The following is a 15,961-nucleotide window of genomic DNA, read 5'->3' on the forward strand; positions in this document are numbered from 1 at the left end:
CGACACCCTTTTGCACCGCGCGGTAGTGCTAGAACAGCTACAGCGCTCAATACTGGATTTCGTCACCCACAATGACAATACAGACACCTCCTTCTCTACACAATGGGCAGCACTTAAATTGGTTATACGCAGGGAACTGTTGGCCATTTCGGTGGCAGAAAACACAGAGCGTAAACGCAAAAGAGATGACCTTACCCAGAAAAGGACAGGGGCACCCCGGGTCTGGCGTCAATTAAAAGCAATGCGGCAATAGCTCGCAGCACTAGATCAAGATAGAGCGGAGTATGCAGCCCTTAGACTGCGACACGCTTATTACACAGGGGGGGACAGATGTGGTCGCCTCCTCGCCCAAAAACTGCAGGAGACCCGACAGAGGCAAGGAGTACAGGAGATCCGACGGGAGGACGGACGACGAGTCGGAGAAGATTCTGACATTGCTGAGGCGTTCCGAGATTTCTACGCCCGCTTGTATTCCAGCTCGCCACTGTCTATTGCAGACGGGGCAGCTTACCTAGCGGCCACAGAACTATCTGCCCTGACTAAAGCCCAGGCTGATCACCTGGACAGCAATATCAGAATAGAAGAAGTCATAATGGCCCCCCGGCCGGATGGATTCTCCGCAGCATTCTATAAAACATTCTGCGCGCTAGTTGCCCCGATTCTCACTAAACTTTTTAAATTGTTCGCTGAACCTGGAGCGATACCGGGAGACATGCTTGAAGCTTTCATAGTGGTTATACCGAAATCGGGTAAGGACATGACAGCATGTGGAGCCTATCGCCCCATATCTCTTCTCAACGTCGACATTAAGCTGTACACTGGGATACTAGCCGCACGCCTTGCGCCCCACATGCCGGGCCTGATAGACCCGGATCAGGCAGGCTTCATCCCTCACCGCCAAACAAGGGACAATACAAAACGGGCAATCCACCTTATCGAGAAAGCTTCCCCGACGCAAGGGGAATATATGCTGCTCACTATCAACGCCGAAAAGGCCTTTGATAGGGTCCACTGGCCGTACCTAGAACAGGTTCTCGAACGGGTGGGGATGGGGGAGAAGTCCCGGACACGCATTTTGAATTGCTATCGGTTCCCAACTGCCACAGTCCCAGTCAATGGCCACACGTCATACCGGTTCCCAATAGAGAGGGGCACGAGGCTCCTCTTTGCGTTCTATATGGAGCCTTTAGCCCACCATGGTGATATCCACACGATCAGTCTATACGCAGATGACGTTTTGATCTCACTATCAAACCCAATTATTGCATTACCTGAGTGCTTCGCAGAATTAGAGACCTTTGCGCAAGCCTCAGGGTTTAAGGTGAACATGGACAAGTCAGTGGCTCTTGACCTCTCCCTAGCATTGGCCTCCCGTGCGTACCTCCAGGAACGCCACCCCATTCAATGGGCGTCGAGCTCAGTCCCCTACTTAGGGATACAGTTGGCCCCATCTCTGCCGACCATAGTGGCCACTAGTTACGCACGGTTGCGGTCGAAAATCCGCAAGGAACTGAGCCAATGGAAGCATTACCCGCTCTCCTGGCTCGGTAAAAAAGCGACAGTTAAAAAAAACATATTACCTCAGATCCTATATCTGTTCCAAACCCTACCTCTCCAGCCCCCCAAAGGGTGGATACAGCGCACGCAGTCCGAACTTGCTCAATTCATCTGGAGTGGATGCAAACCACGGATGAAGCAACACTGTCGGTACTTTCGCAGGAGGAGGGGGGCCTTGGAGTTCCAGACCTCCATCTATATTTCCAAGCGACACAATGGCGTAATTTAGTACAATGGAGCCGACTGGAGTCGGAGAAACACTGGCTGTTCCAGGACCAAGCAATAGCCGCCAAGCCTCTGCAGGGGATCCCTTTTCTCCCAAAAGTGCACAGACCGCTTAACCTGTATGCATCGCACATCACCCAGGTCACTCTCGACACATGGGACCGCACCAACCTCAAACTTAACTTAACTACCTTTCCTTTGCCACATACTCCTCTGCTCGATAATCCCGACTTCCAGCCAGGCATGGACACGGCCGCATTTACACAGTGGAGGTCTTCAGAATGTCGCTCCTAAGGCCATCTCTTTGACGTAGACGGGATCCTTCCATTTCAGCAGCTCAGATCTGTTTATGGGTTACCGGAAACTGAAAGGCTTAGATATTCCCAGATCAGACACTGGGCCCTGCATACCACAGTTAAGCCGTTCGCCTGTAGACTCCTCTCTGCCTATGAGAAATGGCTTATCACTCGCACATCAGATAAAAAACTCATCTCAGATCTATACAAGATGTTGCTTATCAAAGAATACTCACACATACAATGCTAGCCGCACGAGATGGGAAAGGGACTTGGGTGGAACACTTAGCGGAATGGTGGCGGGGATGGGGGAACCAGGGCACCCTGGTACACCTACTGTGGGAATGCAGCCACCTCCAGACTTATTGGACTCATGTAATTGACGGAGTGGACAAGCACTTAGACACACAAATACAGCGTTTTCCCGGGTATGTCCTGCTGGGCCTTCCAAATCCCTTGACCTACCCGCTAAAATCCCGCAGAGGTCGTCTGATCGCAATAGCTAGGCTCGGCAGTACAAAATATTCTAACACATTGGCGCACCCCTCAGATTCCTACCCTCACAGGTTGGTTACACCGACTCTGGCATGTTCAGGGAATGGAAAAGTTCACTTTAACTATAGCGGGGAAGGGATCCATGTTCGATGATCTGTGGCAACCATTTTTGTCCCTTTTGTCCTCTAAATTCAGGGGAATCACCTGCCCAGATATCTCCGCCTCCTGCGGCTATCTGTCCCGCAACCTACGGGATCGTGATACCTCAGTTTCCATAGCAGGAACCAGGCAACTCTTAAGTTTCCTTTTTATTTTTGTTGTGTTTGACTTTACTGTGACATGTTCTTACAAGCTTTGCCCTTCTAGCTATGGCAGCGACGGCTGTGTGCCTAAGGCCATGATACAGCTCTTTGAAATACTGAACATGTAGAATGTTGCTTAATTTCAATAATAAGATTTAAACCATAAAGCAGCAACAGAGTGTCATGGCAGCTAAGCTTGAAGATCAGGAAGGGCGCACAAGACGCAACAACATAAGGGTAGTGGACGTGCCGGAGGGAATGGAGGGCCAGAGCGTAGATCTCTTTCTGGAAGATCTCATTCCGAATCACCTAAGCCACAAATACCTATCAAATTATTTTACGGTTGAACGCGCGCCAGAGCCCCAATACCAAAACCGAGAGCACCGCCTCGAACAATAATTGCAAGGCTCCTAAACTATAGAGACCGGGATGCGATCCTGCAAGCAGCACGTGTTCATGGAGAGACCTCTTGTACGAAAATACGACGATACGCTTCTTCCCTGACTTCACTCTGCAGGTCCAAAAGCTGCAGCGTAATTTTGATGCAGTCAAACGGAAATTACTGAAAAAGGACATTAGGTACATGATGCTACTACCTGCAAGGCTGAAAATAATGGTGGAAGGGAAATCCTAACTTTTTTCCACACCAGAAGAGGTCTGGGAGTGGACGGAGGTGTGGAGAGTCGTAAAACAGAAGTCTCCCAAGGCTAAAGATCAGCTTGGATGGGGGTGACAGAACTGAAAGAAATGGAGCGGACAGATCGGAAGGGGAATGAGGACACTCCGACAAAGAGACTGAGCTGAACGCAGATATGGGCAAGTGGGATGGGTTCACTTGGCCTGTATGAAACTGGTGAGAAGGTTCATGGGGGGGATGGGGAGTGGTTGTGAAACTAAGGAACACGACCCCGGTGCAAGGGGGTGAGATAGCTGTAGACGGAGGGGAACAATGTACTATTGTATTTAGTGGACTAGTTGGGGGCTCTAGCTCACCCCAACATGATGCAGTCTAGTAAGGGGCGACAGACTCTCTGCTCAAGTTGGGGGGGGGGACGGGTGGTTCTTGAGCTGTCCAGCAGGGTAACAGGGAGGGGGGAGATATAGGTTGGAAAAAGTATATACCATGTTGGGCGAAGTTATGGTTTTGTATTTCTGTTCAAGCTGAGACACTATCAATATAGACCCACACAGACATTCAACGATACAAGCCGTGGGGGTGCCGACCAACTCACATTACCTCGCACACGGAAGTACTGCCTGTTAGTCAGGGGGGCCAACAAAACATACGTGACAAATGGTCCGGGACATAAAACCGAGAAACTCACCATAAAATGGCATTGAAAATTTTGACATGGAATGTCAAAGGACTTGGCAGTAAGATAAAACGAACACTAGTTTTACAATACCTGCGACAGCACACCCCTGACATAGTAGTCTGACTTCAGGAGACACATTTGAAGAGCAGTCATTGTAGGGCGCTAGATCGATGGGGATACAAACTCCAAGCACATGCAGGATATCCATGGGGGTCCCAGGGAGTCGGAATACTCATCAGTACATTAGTCCCATTTATTCCGGGTAGGTGTTGGAGCGATAACATGGGCAGGTATGTTGCATTAACCAGTACTTGGGAGGGTAAAATAATAAATCTAAGCTCCGTATACATATCCCCGAAATTACACAAAGACACTCTCCCAGTACTTGGAGATATAATACTCAAAATGCCCTTGAGTACGCTTATTTTGGGAGGAGATATGAATTCAGTTATGGACCCGCAGATAGACAGATTATCAGGGGCAGCCGGGACAAGGAGTAGAGAGCCCCTGGAAGGATTCATAACAGCAATGGGGATGATAGACCTGTGGAGGACACATACCCAACGACTCGACAATATACATATACCTCTGCAGTGCAGAACATTCATTTCCAGATAGATTTAAGTGTAAACAGGTAAATGCAGATGTGCTAATTTAAGGGAGCATCCGATAAGGCACATGGTATTTTGGGCCACTCTCCATTGGAGGTGCAGTTGCGAGGGTTTGGAAGAAGTAGCGTCTTGCCCCCGAGAGTAATCCCATGGCACCTTAAAAGCAAACAATTTGTGAAGAAAATACAGGTATGCATTACACAGTATTTCCAAGAAAACGAAGGATCAGTAGATGCGGCCTCCACTCTCTGGGAGACGTATAAAGCTATAATTATCCATACACAAATTGGCATCCAAAAGAAAGAGCAAACCAAAGAGCTGGAAGAGCTTGAAAGCAAAATAAGACAACTTGAGAAAGCGACTTGGGAGAACAGTGTCTTGGATACGACTACAAAACACAGGCTCGAGCTCAAACAGCAAGAACTTAGAAATTTGAGTGAACAAAGGGCGAGCACACATATCTTAGCAAACCAGAAGAAACTGTATGATATTGGTGATAAAGCGAATAAAATGATTGCCTGACTAGAAAGAAGAGACATGGAGAGGTACTGGGTCCTTGAAATACATACCTCAGAGGGAGGACTTCACAGCACTGCGGAGGATATAGCGGAGGCATTCGCACAATACTACGAAACACTATATACCCCCTCCTCAGTGCGCACAGTAGAGGATTGCAAAATTACTGAGAGAGATCAACCTCCCATCACTCTCCAAAGAAGAGAGAGACATATTTGATCAAGATTATACAATAGAAGAAATAACCTGCGCCCTTACCGACTTACAATCTGGGAAGGCAGCAGGTCCTAATGGTTTGTCTGTGGAGCTGTACAAAAGTGCAGTGAGCAAGATGGCACCCCACCTATTGAACATGTATCAGGAGTCCAGGGAAAAAGGGGAGTTACCAGCAGATGTGCGAGTAGCCACAATAGTAGTGATACCAAAGAAAGGTAAACCCCCTACGGACTGTGGGTCCTACAGACCAATTTCACTGAATTTTGAGGCGAAGGTACTAGCGACCAGACTACAAACAGTGATCACAGAGTTGCGCCACCCAGACCAACCAGGGTTCATGCCTCATAGAAGAACGAGGCTCAATCTAAGGAGATCATATGGGGCGATGGACTGGACTAAAACAGGACCAAGGGAGGATGAAGTGCTATCTTTAGCCAGGCAAATGGCATTTGATAGTATTGAATGGCAATACATGTTTGAAACGCTGAATAGACTGGGCTTAGGTCCTACATTCTGTGAGTGGGTAAAGCTTTTGTACCAAGACCCGCAGGCAAGAGTACGGGTTAATGAAGTAGTCTCACGTCCCTTCTCACTCAGGAAGGGCACATGACAAGGCTGCCCACTCTCACCACTGATCTTTGCACTGGCACTGGAACCTTTGGCAGCCAGGGTGCGAAATGATCCAATCCTATCAGGTATAAGAGGTGGAGGTGACTGGGAGGACAGAATATCCCTATACGCAGATGATGTGCTCCTGTATTTGACTAATCCATATAGATCGGTACACAAGGTGTTACATATATTTCAGCTGTTTGACAGCTACTCTAGGTATACGATGAATTAGAATAAATCCCTGATCTTTCCATTGAAGGGTACCATCCCTCAGAGACTGATTGAGACAATACCATTAACAGTCAAGCACACTTTCACATACTTAGGCATATAAATTTCAGCGAGAGAAGAAGACTTCCTGGAAGGAAACCTACACCCTCAGATACAGCGATTAAAGAGCGATGTAGATCACTGGAGGAAGTTTCTAATATCAATGATGGGCAAATCAGTGATTTTTAAAATGATGTCCCTACCCAGACTACTCTATATTCTACAAAATACCCCATATAAAATACCTAAATCTGTTTTTCTGGGTATAGATAGTGAGCTGCGTAAGCTCTTGCGGGACGTAGGCAGCTCAAGAATAGCACTCTGTAAGTTACGAAGAGGAATATATGAGGGAGGGCTCGCAGTCCCAGACATAAGAAAATATTACTGGGCATGGTAGTTGACATTGGTGAATGATTGGGCTTTCACGGATCGCAATGAGTCAGCCTTTAGAGGTGACCACTGGTCTATGGGAAAGAGGGGCTATTTAGCAGCACTCTACCATAGAGGTAAGGAAAAACAACTGCCACCACATACAAAGACAGTGGTAAGGGCCTGGCAGGAAACTTCCAAACACCTAGGATGGGAAGGGAAGTTGACGGAGAGTACTCCTCTATGGGACAGCGACCTGCTACGTGAGGTGGGGGCTTTGACAGGATTTTAAAAAATGCGAACTGTTGGGGATGGAAAGTCTAGGCGATATCTGGAGGGGACAAGCACAGGTTAAGTTTGAAACCCTACAGAAAGAATATGAATTGGTGTGCTCGGAAAGGTGCAAATATCTCCAAATGGGACACGCCCTACGACAGCACATCAGAGAAGGGGAAACCTTGACAGAATACTCGCCACTAGAGGACAGATTGTTGGTCGACCCCATGAGGACTAAGGCAACTTCTTTGACATATGAGAAAATCATATACAACCTACAGCCAACCCAATAGACCCCCCTGAGGGGAACCTGGGAGATGGAACCAGGAGTCCTAGAAGATGACGACTGGGAGGAAGCAGTGCAGAACACGAGGGAGGTAGCTATCAGGGCCTGATTTTGTCTCATCCAGCTGCGCATCCTACACATGTCATACGCTTCCAGGACGCTGCTACACCAATTGGGTCATGGCGCATCTAGGTACTGTGCAAGGAGATGTGGGGAGGTTGACTCCTTTTTTCATATAATTTGGAAGTGTTGATACATTCATAATTATTGGACGGCAGTGACTCAAATTATGTCAGAGGTCACTAATTTGGATATTCCAGTGGAGCCACGATGGCTACTGCTGTGCCTGACAGGCGAGACACAATTGCCCAAATACACACTAATATGGCTCAAAATAGCGGCAGTTGTGGCCAAGAGGAATATAGCCAGAATGTGGGGGGCAAATCGAACACCAGACTCAAGGGAATGGGAGGAAGACTTGGATTGGTGCTCAGGAGCCGAGATAGCAACGTATCAAGCCAGAGGTTGCCCGCGAAAATGGGATAAGATCTGGGGGCCCTGGATTGCATACAAGGGCATTAAAATCAAATGTGCAGAGCAGAGGATGAAAGAGCCAAGATAGATCATAAGGGGAATAGAATGGGATCCCCTACTTCCAGTAGGCCGCAACTAGAACAGGCTAAGATCCGATGTGGAACAGACCTAAGGTACATGTAATGTAATGTATAAGAAATGCATGTTCCATTTGATGTGACACCTATGTGATGGTCGGATGTACTGAGCAATAACTAATAAAAAGAGATTTAAAAAGAAAAACACAAAAAAAAGAGCAAGCATCCAGAAAAGGATGCTACAGCCAACCAGCAGATGAAAGCCTACAAGCCAATATATTCTAAAAATCTAAACGAACAGAGAGCACTGAAAGATGCACACTGACTACTTATTAAAGGTGTTCTTCTGTTTGCCGTAAATATTCATCTAAAGCACCACCCTCCATATTCGTGCTTCCACTGCATGTCCAGAACAAGTGGCCAAGCTTGAAAATTCAAGACAAGTACAAACACTTAGAGGCTTGTACTACATACGTTGTATGATCAGTCAGAGACCTGTTGGATATATTCCAGACAAATACACCGAATACTCAAAAGCATTCCTACACCTGCCAAAGTCTGCCACAAACATAAAGCAACTTACAAATCTACAGCCCCAATTAATTCACAAAGCTTAAGAAAGGATCCAAATCGTAATCTTATACAGGACTTTAGTATCACAGAAATAAATATCAAGTTCATAGGGGAAACCAATTTTTAAATCTTTAACAGTTTTAACTTTCTTCAGACCTTTGACTATGTTTGATTCACCAAGATAACGGCTCTATGAATACATAAAAAGGTACATCAACATATACCCACCCAGGCTAGCTTAAAATAGGCCAACACAAAGACAACTACTGGAGCCCAGAAGACACAGTCGCATTCAGGCCCACTTACTGTCTCTTTTTTCTTGAACTGCAACTATGGCAGCAATCTGAGCCCGGAGCCGGGCTAGCTCCTCCTCAAGTGCTGCAATTTTCTGAACGGTCTCATCATTTTGTGGAAGATGTTCTCCAGCTTGCACTGTCTCTTCTGAAGAAGATGACATGGCGGACCTATCAGCCGACTTGGAACACTGGATTGGTTTGCTGGTGATACTTGTAGACGTGTCATTCCTGTAGGGAGGATCATTGAACAAGACGGAAAAGGAAGAAGTGGGTGGGATGAACAGAATTAGCTGGTGGTGGTACACAAAGTGAAAGCGTAGTTAATTATATTGTGTTTCTTCCACAAACCACCTCAAATCACTGTCCTCTAGAATCACCCTCTCATTTTATGGGGGAATAGCGCAAGCATGCTTAAAAATAATAAACCAAAACCAGTGCACATCAAGAAATGCATGTCCCTCTCTTATTACCAATAATAAGGTCAATAGCCATAGCCCCTTGATCCAGTCCTTAACTTACCCTTATTTTCCATCTATAGCTCAGCTAAGAGTTATTGTGTTATATGGCAATGACAGCGTGGGCGTGAAAGTATGGGTACAAATTTTTAGCTGCAACCATTTTCACAGAAGCCGACAATAGGACCTCGTGGACAAGCTGTGGGGTAGTGAATCAGAAAAGCATGGAAGGGATGGAAGTTGGAAACAAATGTGCAAGGATGAATATGATAGATCCTCGGTCTGTAAAGGGGCATAAGGGGAAAGTTCAGTAGTAGCAGAGCTAAGCTTGAGAGTGACCTATGAGGAAGAAATAAGAACAAACCAAGCTCATTTCACAACACAAAATTGTAGAGAATCTAAAGCAATGTTATAGTAGCCAAAATCCAAATGCCCAGGTAGACAATAATTCACTGACAAAACGTATTATTGTAACTATGGCAACCATTGTATAGCTAAATTGATGGAGTACATTGAAACAAAACATTTTCATGGCATCGAATGAATAATTAGAATGCAGAAATAACCGCTGAAAGTTGACCAGGTTGACCAGTTAACTTTGTCAGGCACTGGAGTGGCACTCAGTATGTGATGTTTTAGTAACTTTTCATCCACTTGAACGAGAAAGAACTTTACGGAAAACTTAATTACGGACCAGATCTACCAGGAGCCTATGGGATAAATCCACAATAAGTGGTATGCACATAGTGGGTCGGGAAAAGGCTGTAAATAGACGAGTGCTATAAAAGCATTGTTGAGAGTAGGTGAGAAGCACAATGCAGAGACAGGAGAAAGGAAAAGCACTCTGCAGTGACAAAAAAGCACTGTGTGGATGTTGAATGAGTGAGAATATCTGTTCGGACTGGGCATGGAGATAGTGCAAGATTCGCCGTGCATACACGTGTGGAACGGTGCTGTGTAGACCATGTATTGTGAACAAGGCAGAGCATAATTTGAGGTTGCAGGTGGGAACCACAAGCACTCATTTTTGGGGAACAGGACTTATTCTTCATCATCAGACTTTGAGCTAGACAAGAAAGTGAAAGGCGGGAAAGAAGGAGGAAAAGAAAGTGTATGTGATGGATGAAAGAGGCATGAGATAGAATCAAGATTTTTAGCCTAGGATATTTAGTAACCCAGACATTGCAGGGCTGGCGGTAGTCTTCCGAGAGAAACTTTGGTCTCCAGCACTTATTCTTTTACAAAATAAGCACAGAACCAAGCATTTAGCAGGAAGTCAGTAGGGACAAAGATGGAGTGGATGAGATTCACAAGTGAGTGGGGCAGAACCCCTGTGTTGATACCGACTGTCGAAAAATCGCTTGACACATAAGGGAAACAAGCATTGGCATAACCAATAGGTCTCACCTTTGTGACCATATAAGTGTTTTAGCCTTGCAGCACCTTATCCTGGGTGCTGTGCTGCCAGATATTGAAGAGCTATACAAATACTACACACTGAGTCATGCAGTGTGATTTAGGAATTTATACTTGCATTAATAAACATTTATGGACACATTCCAAGGCTTTTTAACACACAGAATGTTTTAGTACTGTTGACTTGCATCGAGGCACTTGTCTGTCTGTGTGTTGCCATTCTAAAGCTGACACCTGGATAAATGTTTCAAAAAACAGAGCATGCACCACTACCCCCACTCTCCATGCTATTTTATGACAATGAGATATCCTTTGTAATAAATAAACATGTTTTATAAAAATATATGTCATACTTCTAGTAGTATCGTAACTTAAGAGTAATCATGGTCTGCCAAAGTACTACCTTAACTTAATTACCACAAGAAAAAAAATACAATTATGAATATAATTTCTCCTGTCTTCAGTGCACTTCGAAAGCTGTCGATAAGACAAGGGTTTGGGAGCATATGGGAGCAAAATCAGCATTTAAGATAAAACAGCACATTCAAAGGAGGTCAGGTGAGCTGGTGACTGCGTGGGAATGCTGAATGGAATCTGGGTATTTAAACAATCGTTTTCACAAAAACCCACTGAACAGCCCTTGAGAACCTGCTCTGGCATAGCTTGAAATCCCTTGCCAGCATAAAAGTGTTTCTGTGCCTTCTTTCACTCAACAGAGAATTGGAACGTTTGCATTCCTTTTACATAAGACTGGTTGGGAGTGGTCACCGGTTTGATTAATGAGGCAATAAAACTCCTTTGTTAAGGAGCTTCCAAAAGTCGTCTGTGGAAAGAAGCAGTGTGGCTGCAGAGTAATGCCAGCCAACATAATTGAAGTACTAGAAAAGGTGTCCTACTGCAAACCAAAATATTGACAATTTGTTTTTTAAGTTGCATTTTTTCTGTCTTCATTGGTACAGGAGGACAAACATTGAGACGAGAGAAGAGCTTTACCTTAGCGGGAAGGCGGATGTCTGTACCAGAGTGCAGCGTGTTATGCATTCCAGCTTCTTAATATCGTGAAAAAATATAATAGTTGTGTTAGGTGTGCTGACCACGTTCCTTGCGCGGAACCTGGAATGAAGGTTCCGTGCAGAGAACGTGGAACGGACTGGGACGGCAGTTGCTGCCGGGGAGACTGCTGAGCTGGATGCAAATAAAGAGGCTTCACTTTACCCGCTTCGTCGTCCTCTTTTCACTGGCGACGGGCTGGTCCAGCGTCCAGTCTCCCCTCCTGCGGATCCTGTGACTCTACCGTCTTTCATGCTTGGAGCGGTATTCATGGCGGACGAGAAATGAGTGAGCTGTGACAAGCCCAGAAGTCCGTGGACCCGGATCCTTTCCTGTTGTTCCTCCTCATACCGATCTTCTCTTGGTGAGAAGTCTGTTGTATATTTCTCGTCGGTTCCTGCTGTAACGCTTGAGTTCCGGTTGTTGCTTCGGCGCATATATCGACGCGCAGCGTCAGCGTGAGCGCCATCGCGCGTGCGTCCACTTCATTGTTTACTGTTACCCTGGCAACTGTTGCGCGTCCTGAGCAAGCGTTTCAATTGAGGATTTCACCGCACAGTCATCTCAAGCGTGCCCTGAGCAAGCGTTTCAATTGAGGATTTCACCGCATAGCAATCTCAAGCGCTCCTCATTATTATTCAGTTGAATTGGAGGAAGATAGCAATTTGTGTTGAACAATAGTATTTGCAATTGTTGAACAGTGGTTATCTTAAGTGGCAGCAACTCACCCACGCAAGTTTAACAATGGATAACATTGTTGCTCCACCCCCATTTTTACAGTCACCTGGTCATCCTCCTATGCTATGGCAACAGTGGAAGGACACATTTGAAGCTTATCTTGAGGCAATCGATGGCGATACCTTTACGTCTAAAAAAAAGAAAGCACTACTCATGTACAATGTAGGTGCTGAGGCCAGGTCGATTTTGCAGACTCTACCTCTGGAGTCAGTTTGGATGTGCACCAGTGGATAGGAAGATGGTGATTCACTAGTCGTAGATGATTATGCTTCGCTAATAAAAACTCTTGACAAAAGATTTAATCCTAAGGGCAACGTTGTTTTGGAGCGACATACATTTTTGCAGCGTGCACAGATGCCTGGTGAATCTATAGATGACGTTGTTGCTGCTCTCAGAATTTTGGCTGTCAAGTGTAACTATAGGGAATTTCGTGATGAAATAATTCGCAATCAGCTCATTGAACGCACATGCGATAAGAAGGTTCAACAGAAACTTTTATCCTCAGATGATCCTGATTTAGAGACTGCCCTTATCCTAGCGAAGAGTGTTGAGCATTCTCAACTCTGTATGAAGGAGTTAAATACTCCTGCATCAACATCCGATACCACATCCTTATCTGAGGTCAAGCTGGTTACTACAAAAGCTCCCATCAAATCAATCAGGGGCACCAACATTAATGTTTCCCGTGTACCATCTGTGCCTAATTGCCCGAAAATGAGAGCCGAAGGACAACATCCTTCATGTTATCGTTGCGGCAGCACCTCTCATTTGGGAAATTTCAAGTTTTGTTTTGCTGTAAACCAGACTTGCTTCAAATGTGGGAAGAAGGGACATTTGGCACGCATTTGCAAAGGAACTCTAGCCCACAAAGTACCCCCACGTACTGTAAGGGCCATAGAAGAAGACAGTGAGCACCAGTATGAGGATGGTGAAAGTTATGAATTATTAATGCTATCTTCATCACCTATACAAGAAGAGGGGGTTGTAGAAATAGCTTCCATTGCAGAGAGTCAAAGAAGGAAAAACCCTGTGTGCACCATAAGTGTGAACGGAAAGGGCGTTATATTTCTTGCCGATTCTGGTTCCCCTTTTACTCTCATCAATGTCAAGGATTTCAAAAGTTTGGGTGACATTCCTGTAGCTCACTCAAGCATAAGGATTTTTGCTTATGGTGGCAAAAGAGTAGAAGTAGTAGGCAAATTTAAGGGGACCTTAGAATTCAAGGGTGATTGTATTTATGGTACTGTATTCATCATGAAAGAAGGTGCAAACTTGTTAGGATGGCATGAACAAGGTGAACTAGGAATCATTCTTGATCCCAATCATGCGGACATGGTTTTATCCAAACGGGAAGCTAAACAATATTATTCCAGTCTTCCTGATGTTGCCCCTGTGCAGAATATCACGACTGATTTGTGTGTTGAGGATGAGTGGATTCGAAATTATCCTGAAGTTTTTAATGGAAAGTTGGGCAAACTTAAAGGATTTCAGCACCGCATTGTTCTTAAAGAAGGTGCTAGGGCTGTAACGCACAATGTGCGAAAAGTACCGCTCAGTATGCGCAGTGAGTTGAGACAAGAGTTAGAACAGTTATGTGCGTTGGGAGTGATTGAACCCATAGAGGGGTCTGAGTGGTTGTCACCTATTGTTTTAGCGCGCAAAGCTGATAAGTCTCTTAGGATGTGTGTGGACTTGCGTGATCTAAATGCTTGTATATGGGTGGATCGTCAACTCCTACCGAACATCAATGAGATGTTGTCTACTTTAGAGGGTGCTAGGTATTTTTCTTCCCTTGACATATCTTCTGCTTACCATCAGATTGAACTGTGCAAAGACTCGAGACATCTCACGTCATTTGTGACTCCTGATGGAGCTTTCCGCTATTTGCGTATGCCGTTTGGTTTGGCATCAGCTTCCGCAGTGTTCCAACGTCTCATGGGAAATCTGTTCAAGAGCACTGCGGGAGTGGTGTTCTTTCAGGACGACATTCTTGTTCACGGAAAGACCGTTCAGGAGCACAATGCCAGAGTTAAACACGTACTAGAAATTATTAAGTCTAGTGGATTGACATTAAGAAAAGATAAATGCAGATTTTTGCAAGAAGAGGTAGATTACCTTGGTCACCATATCTCTGCTAGAGGAGTTGAACCTAAAATGAAATTACTAGATGCTATCCAAAATGCTCCTGAACCTAAGAACAGGGATCAACTTCGTTCTTATCTGGGGCTAGTGGAGTACTACGCAAAATTTGTTGCTAATTTTTCTGATAGGACTGTATGTCTGCGTGGTCTCCTTAAGAAAAATGTGAGATATGTGTGGTCTGATCAATGTGCATCTGATTTCAAGTTGTTGAAAGAAGCAATTGTACAAGCACAGCCACTTAAACTATTTAACATCAATGATCAGTGCATTGTCGCCACTGACGCCAGTAATGTTGGACTTGGTGCCGTTTTAATGCAAAAAAGATCGGACAATAGGGAAGAGATTATTGCTTTTGCTTCCAGAACACTCCGTGGTGCCGAGGGAACCTATTCTACCATTGAAAAGGAAGCCTTGGCGCTATGGTGGGGTGTACAGTATTTTCGAAATTTCCTGTGGGGAAATGATTTTGTTCGCAGGACCGACCACAAACCTTTGGTGGATCTTTTTACCACCAAAGGTGGGGGTAGAGCAACACCTCGTATTGCTAAATGGCAGTACAGACTCAACGAGTTCAATTATCGTTTGGAATATGTTGCTGGGGTAAAGAATTGTGTGGCTGATTGTTTGTCAAGGTTGCCTCTTTCTGACAATATTGTGGAATGATTATTTGGAAATGGTGTGTGCGGTCAGCACTATAGCCGATACGGGAGCTGCTTTGTCTGAAGCTGATTGGAAACTGGCCATTTCTGAGGACGTTGAGCTCAGTAGGGTGATAGATTTTGTAACCCTAGCTTGGCCCAACAGCACTACCAATTCTTCAGAATTAATTCCTTATTTGAGAGTTAGTGATGAGCTGTCTCTGGTTGATGGAATTTTGCGCAGGGGTGGTTTACTGGTCGTTCCCTTGTCATTACGAAGTAAGGTTTTAGATTTAGCCCATGAAGGTCATTTGGGTATTCGGGCAATGAAGCGGAGAGTGAGGGAAGATTTTTGGTGGCCGGGTGTTGACAGGTCCATCGAACATTGTGTTAGAGATTGTGGTGCGTGTGTATTGAGTGACAAAACTCAGGTAACTTGTCCATCTTCTGTCAGTCCTATTCCTGTCAAAGAATCACCTTGGTGCAAATTGGTTTTTGATATGACTGGTCCATTCAGTGGTTTAGGGAGTTCTCCCAAGTATGTACTAGTTTTAATTGATTACATGTCCAAGTGGCCAGAAGTCAGGTTTGTGGACAGAATCAACTCTGGTGTCATTATCAAATTTTTTTATGGAGGTTTTTCTTCGTGAGGGATTTCCGGAGGAATTAGTAACTGACAACGGTACCCAGTTGGT

The 15,961-nt window shown here is 45.2% G+C and overlaps 1 protein-coding gene across 1 annotated transcript in view; it reads right to left on the reverse strand.

Moving 5' to 3' along the window:
• Positions 1–15,961, reverse strand: part of MTFR2 (mitochondrial fission regulator 2) — a 131,333-nt gene that overhangs the window by 57,717 nt on the left and 57,655 nt on the right. Inside the window, exon 5 of the mRNA XM_085611500.1 lies at positions 8,838–9,055. Within this exon, the coding sequence (XP_085467626.1) occupies positions 8,838–9,055 (218 nt within the window). The remainder of the gene's footprint in view (positions 1–8,837; positions 9,056–15,961) is intronic.

Source organism: Triturus cristatus, chromosome 6, assembly GCF_964204655.1.
Source record: "Triturus cristatus chromosome 6, aTriCri1.1, whole genome shotgun sequence".
Taxonomy (NCBI): domain Eukaryota; kingdom Metazoa; phylum Chordata; class Amphibia; order Caudata; family Salamandridae; genus Triturus; species Triturus cristatus.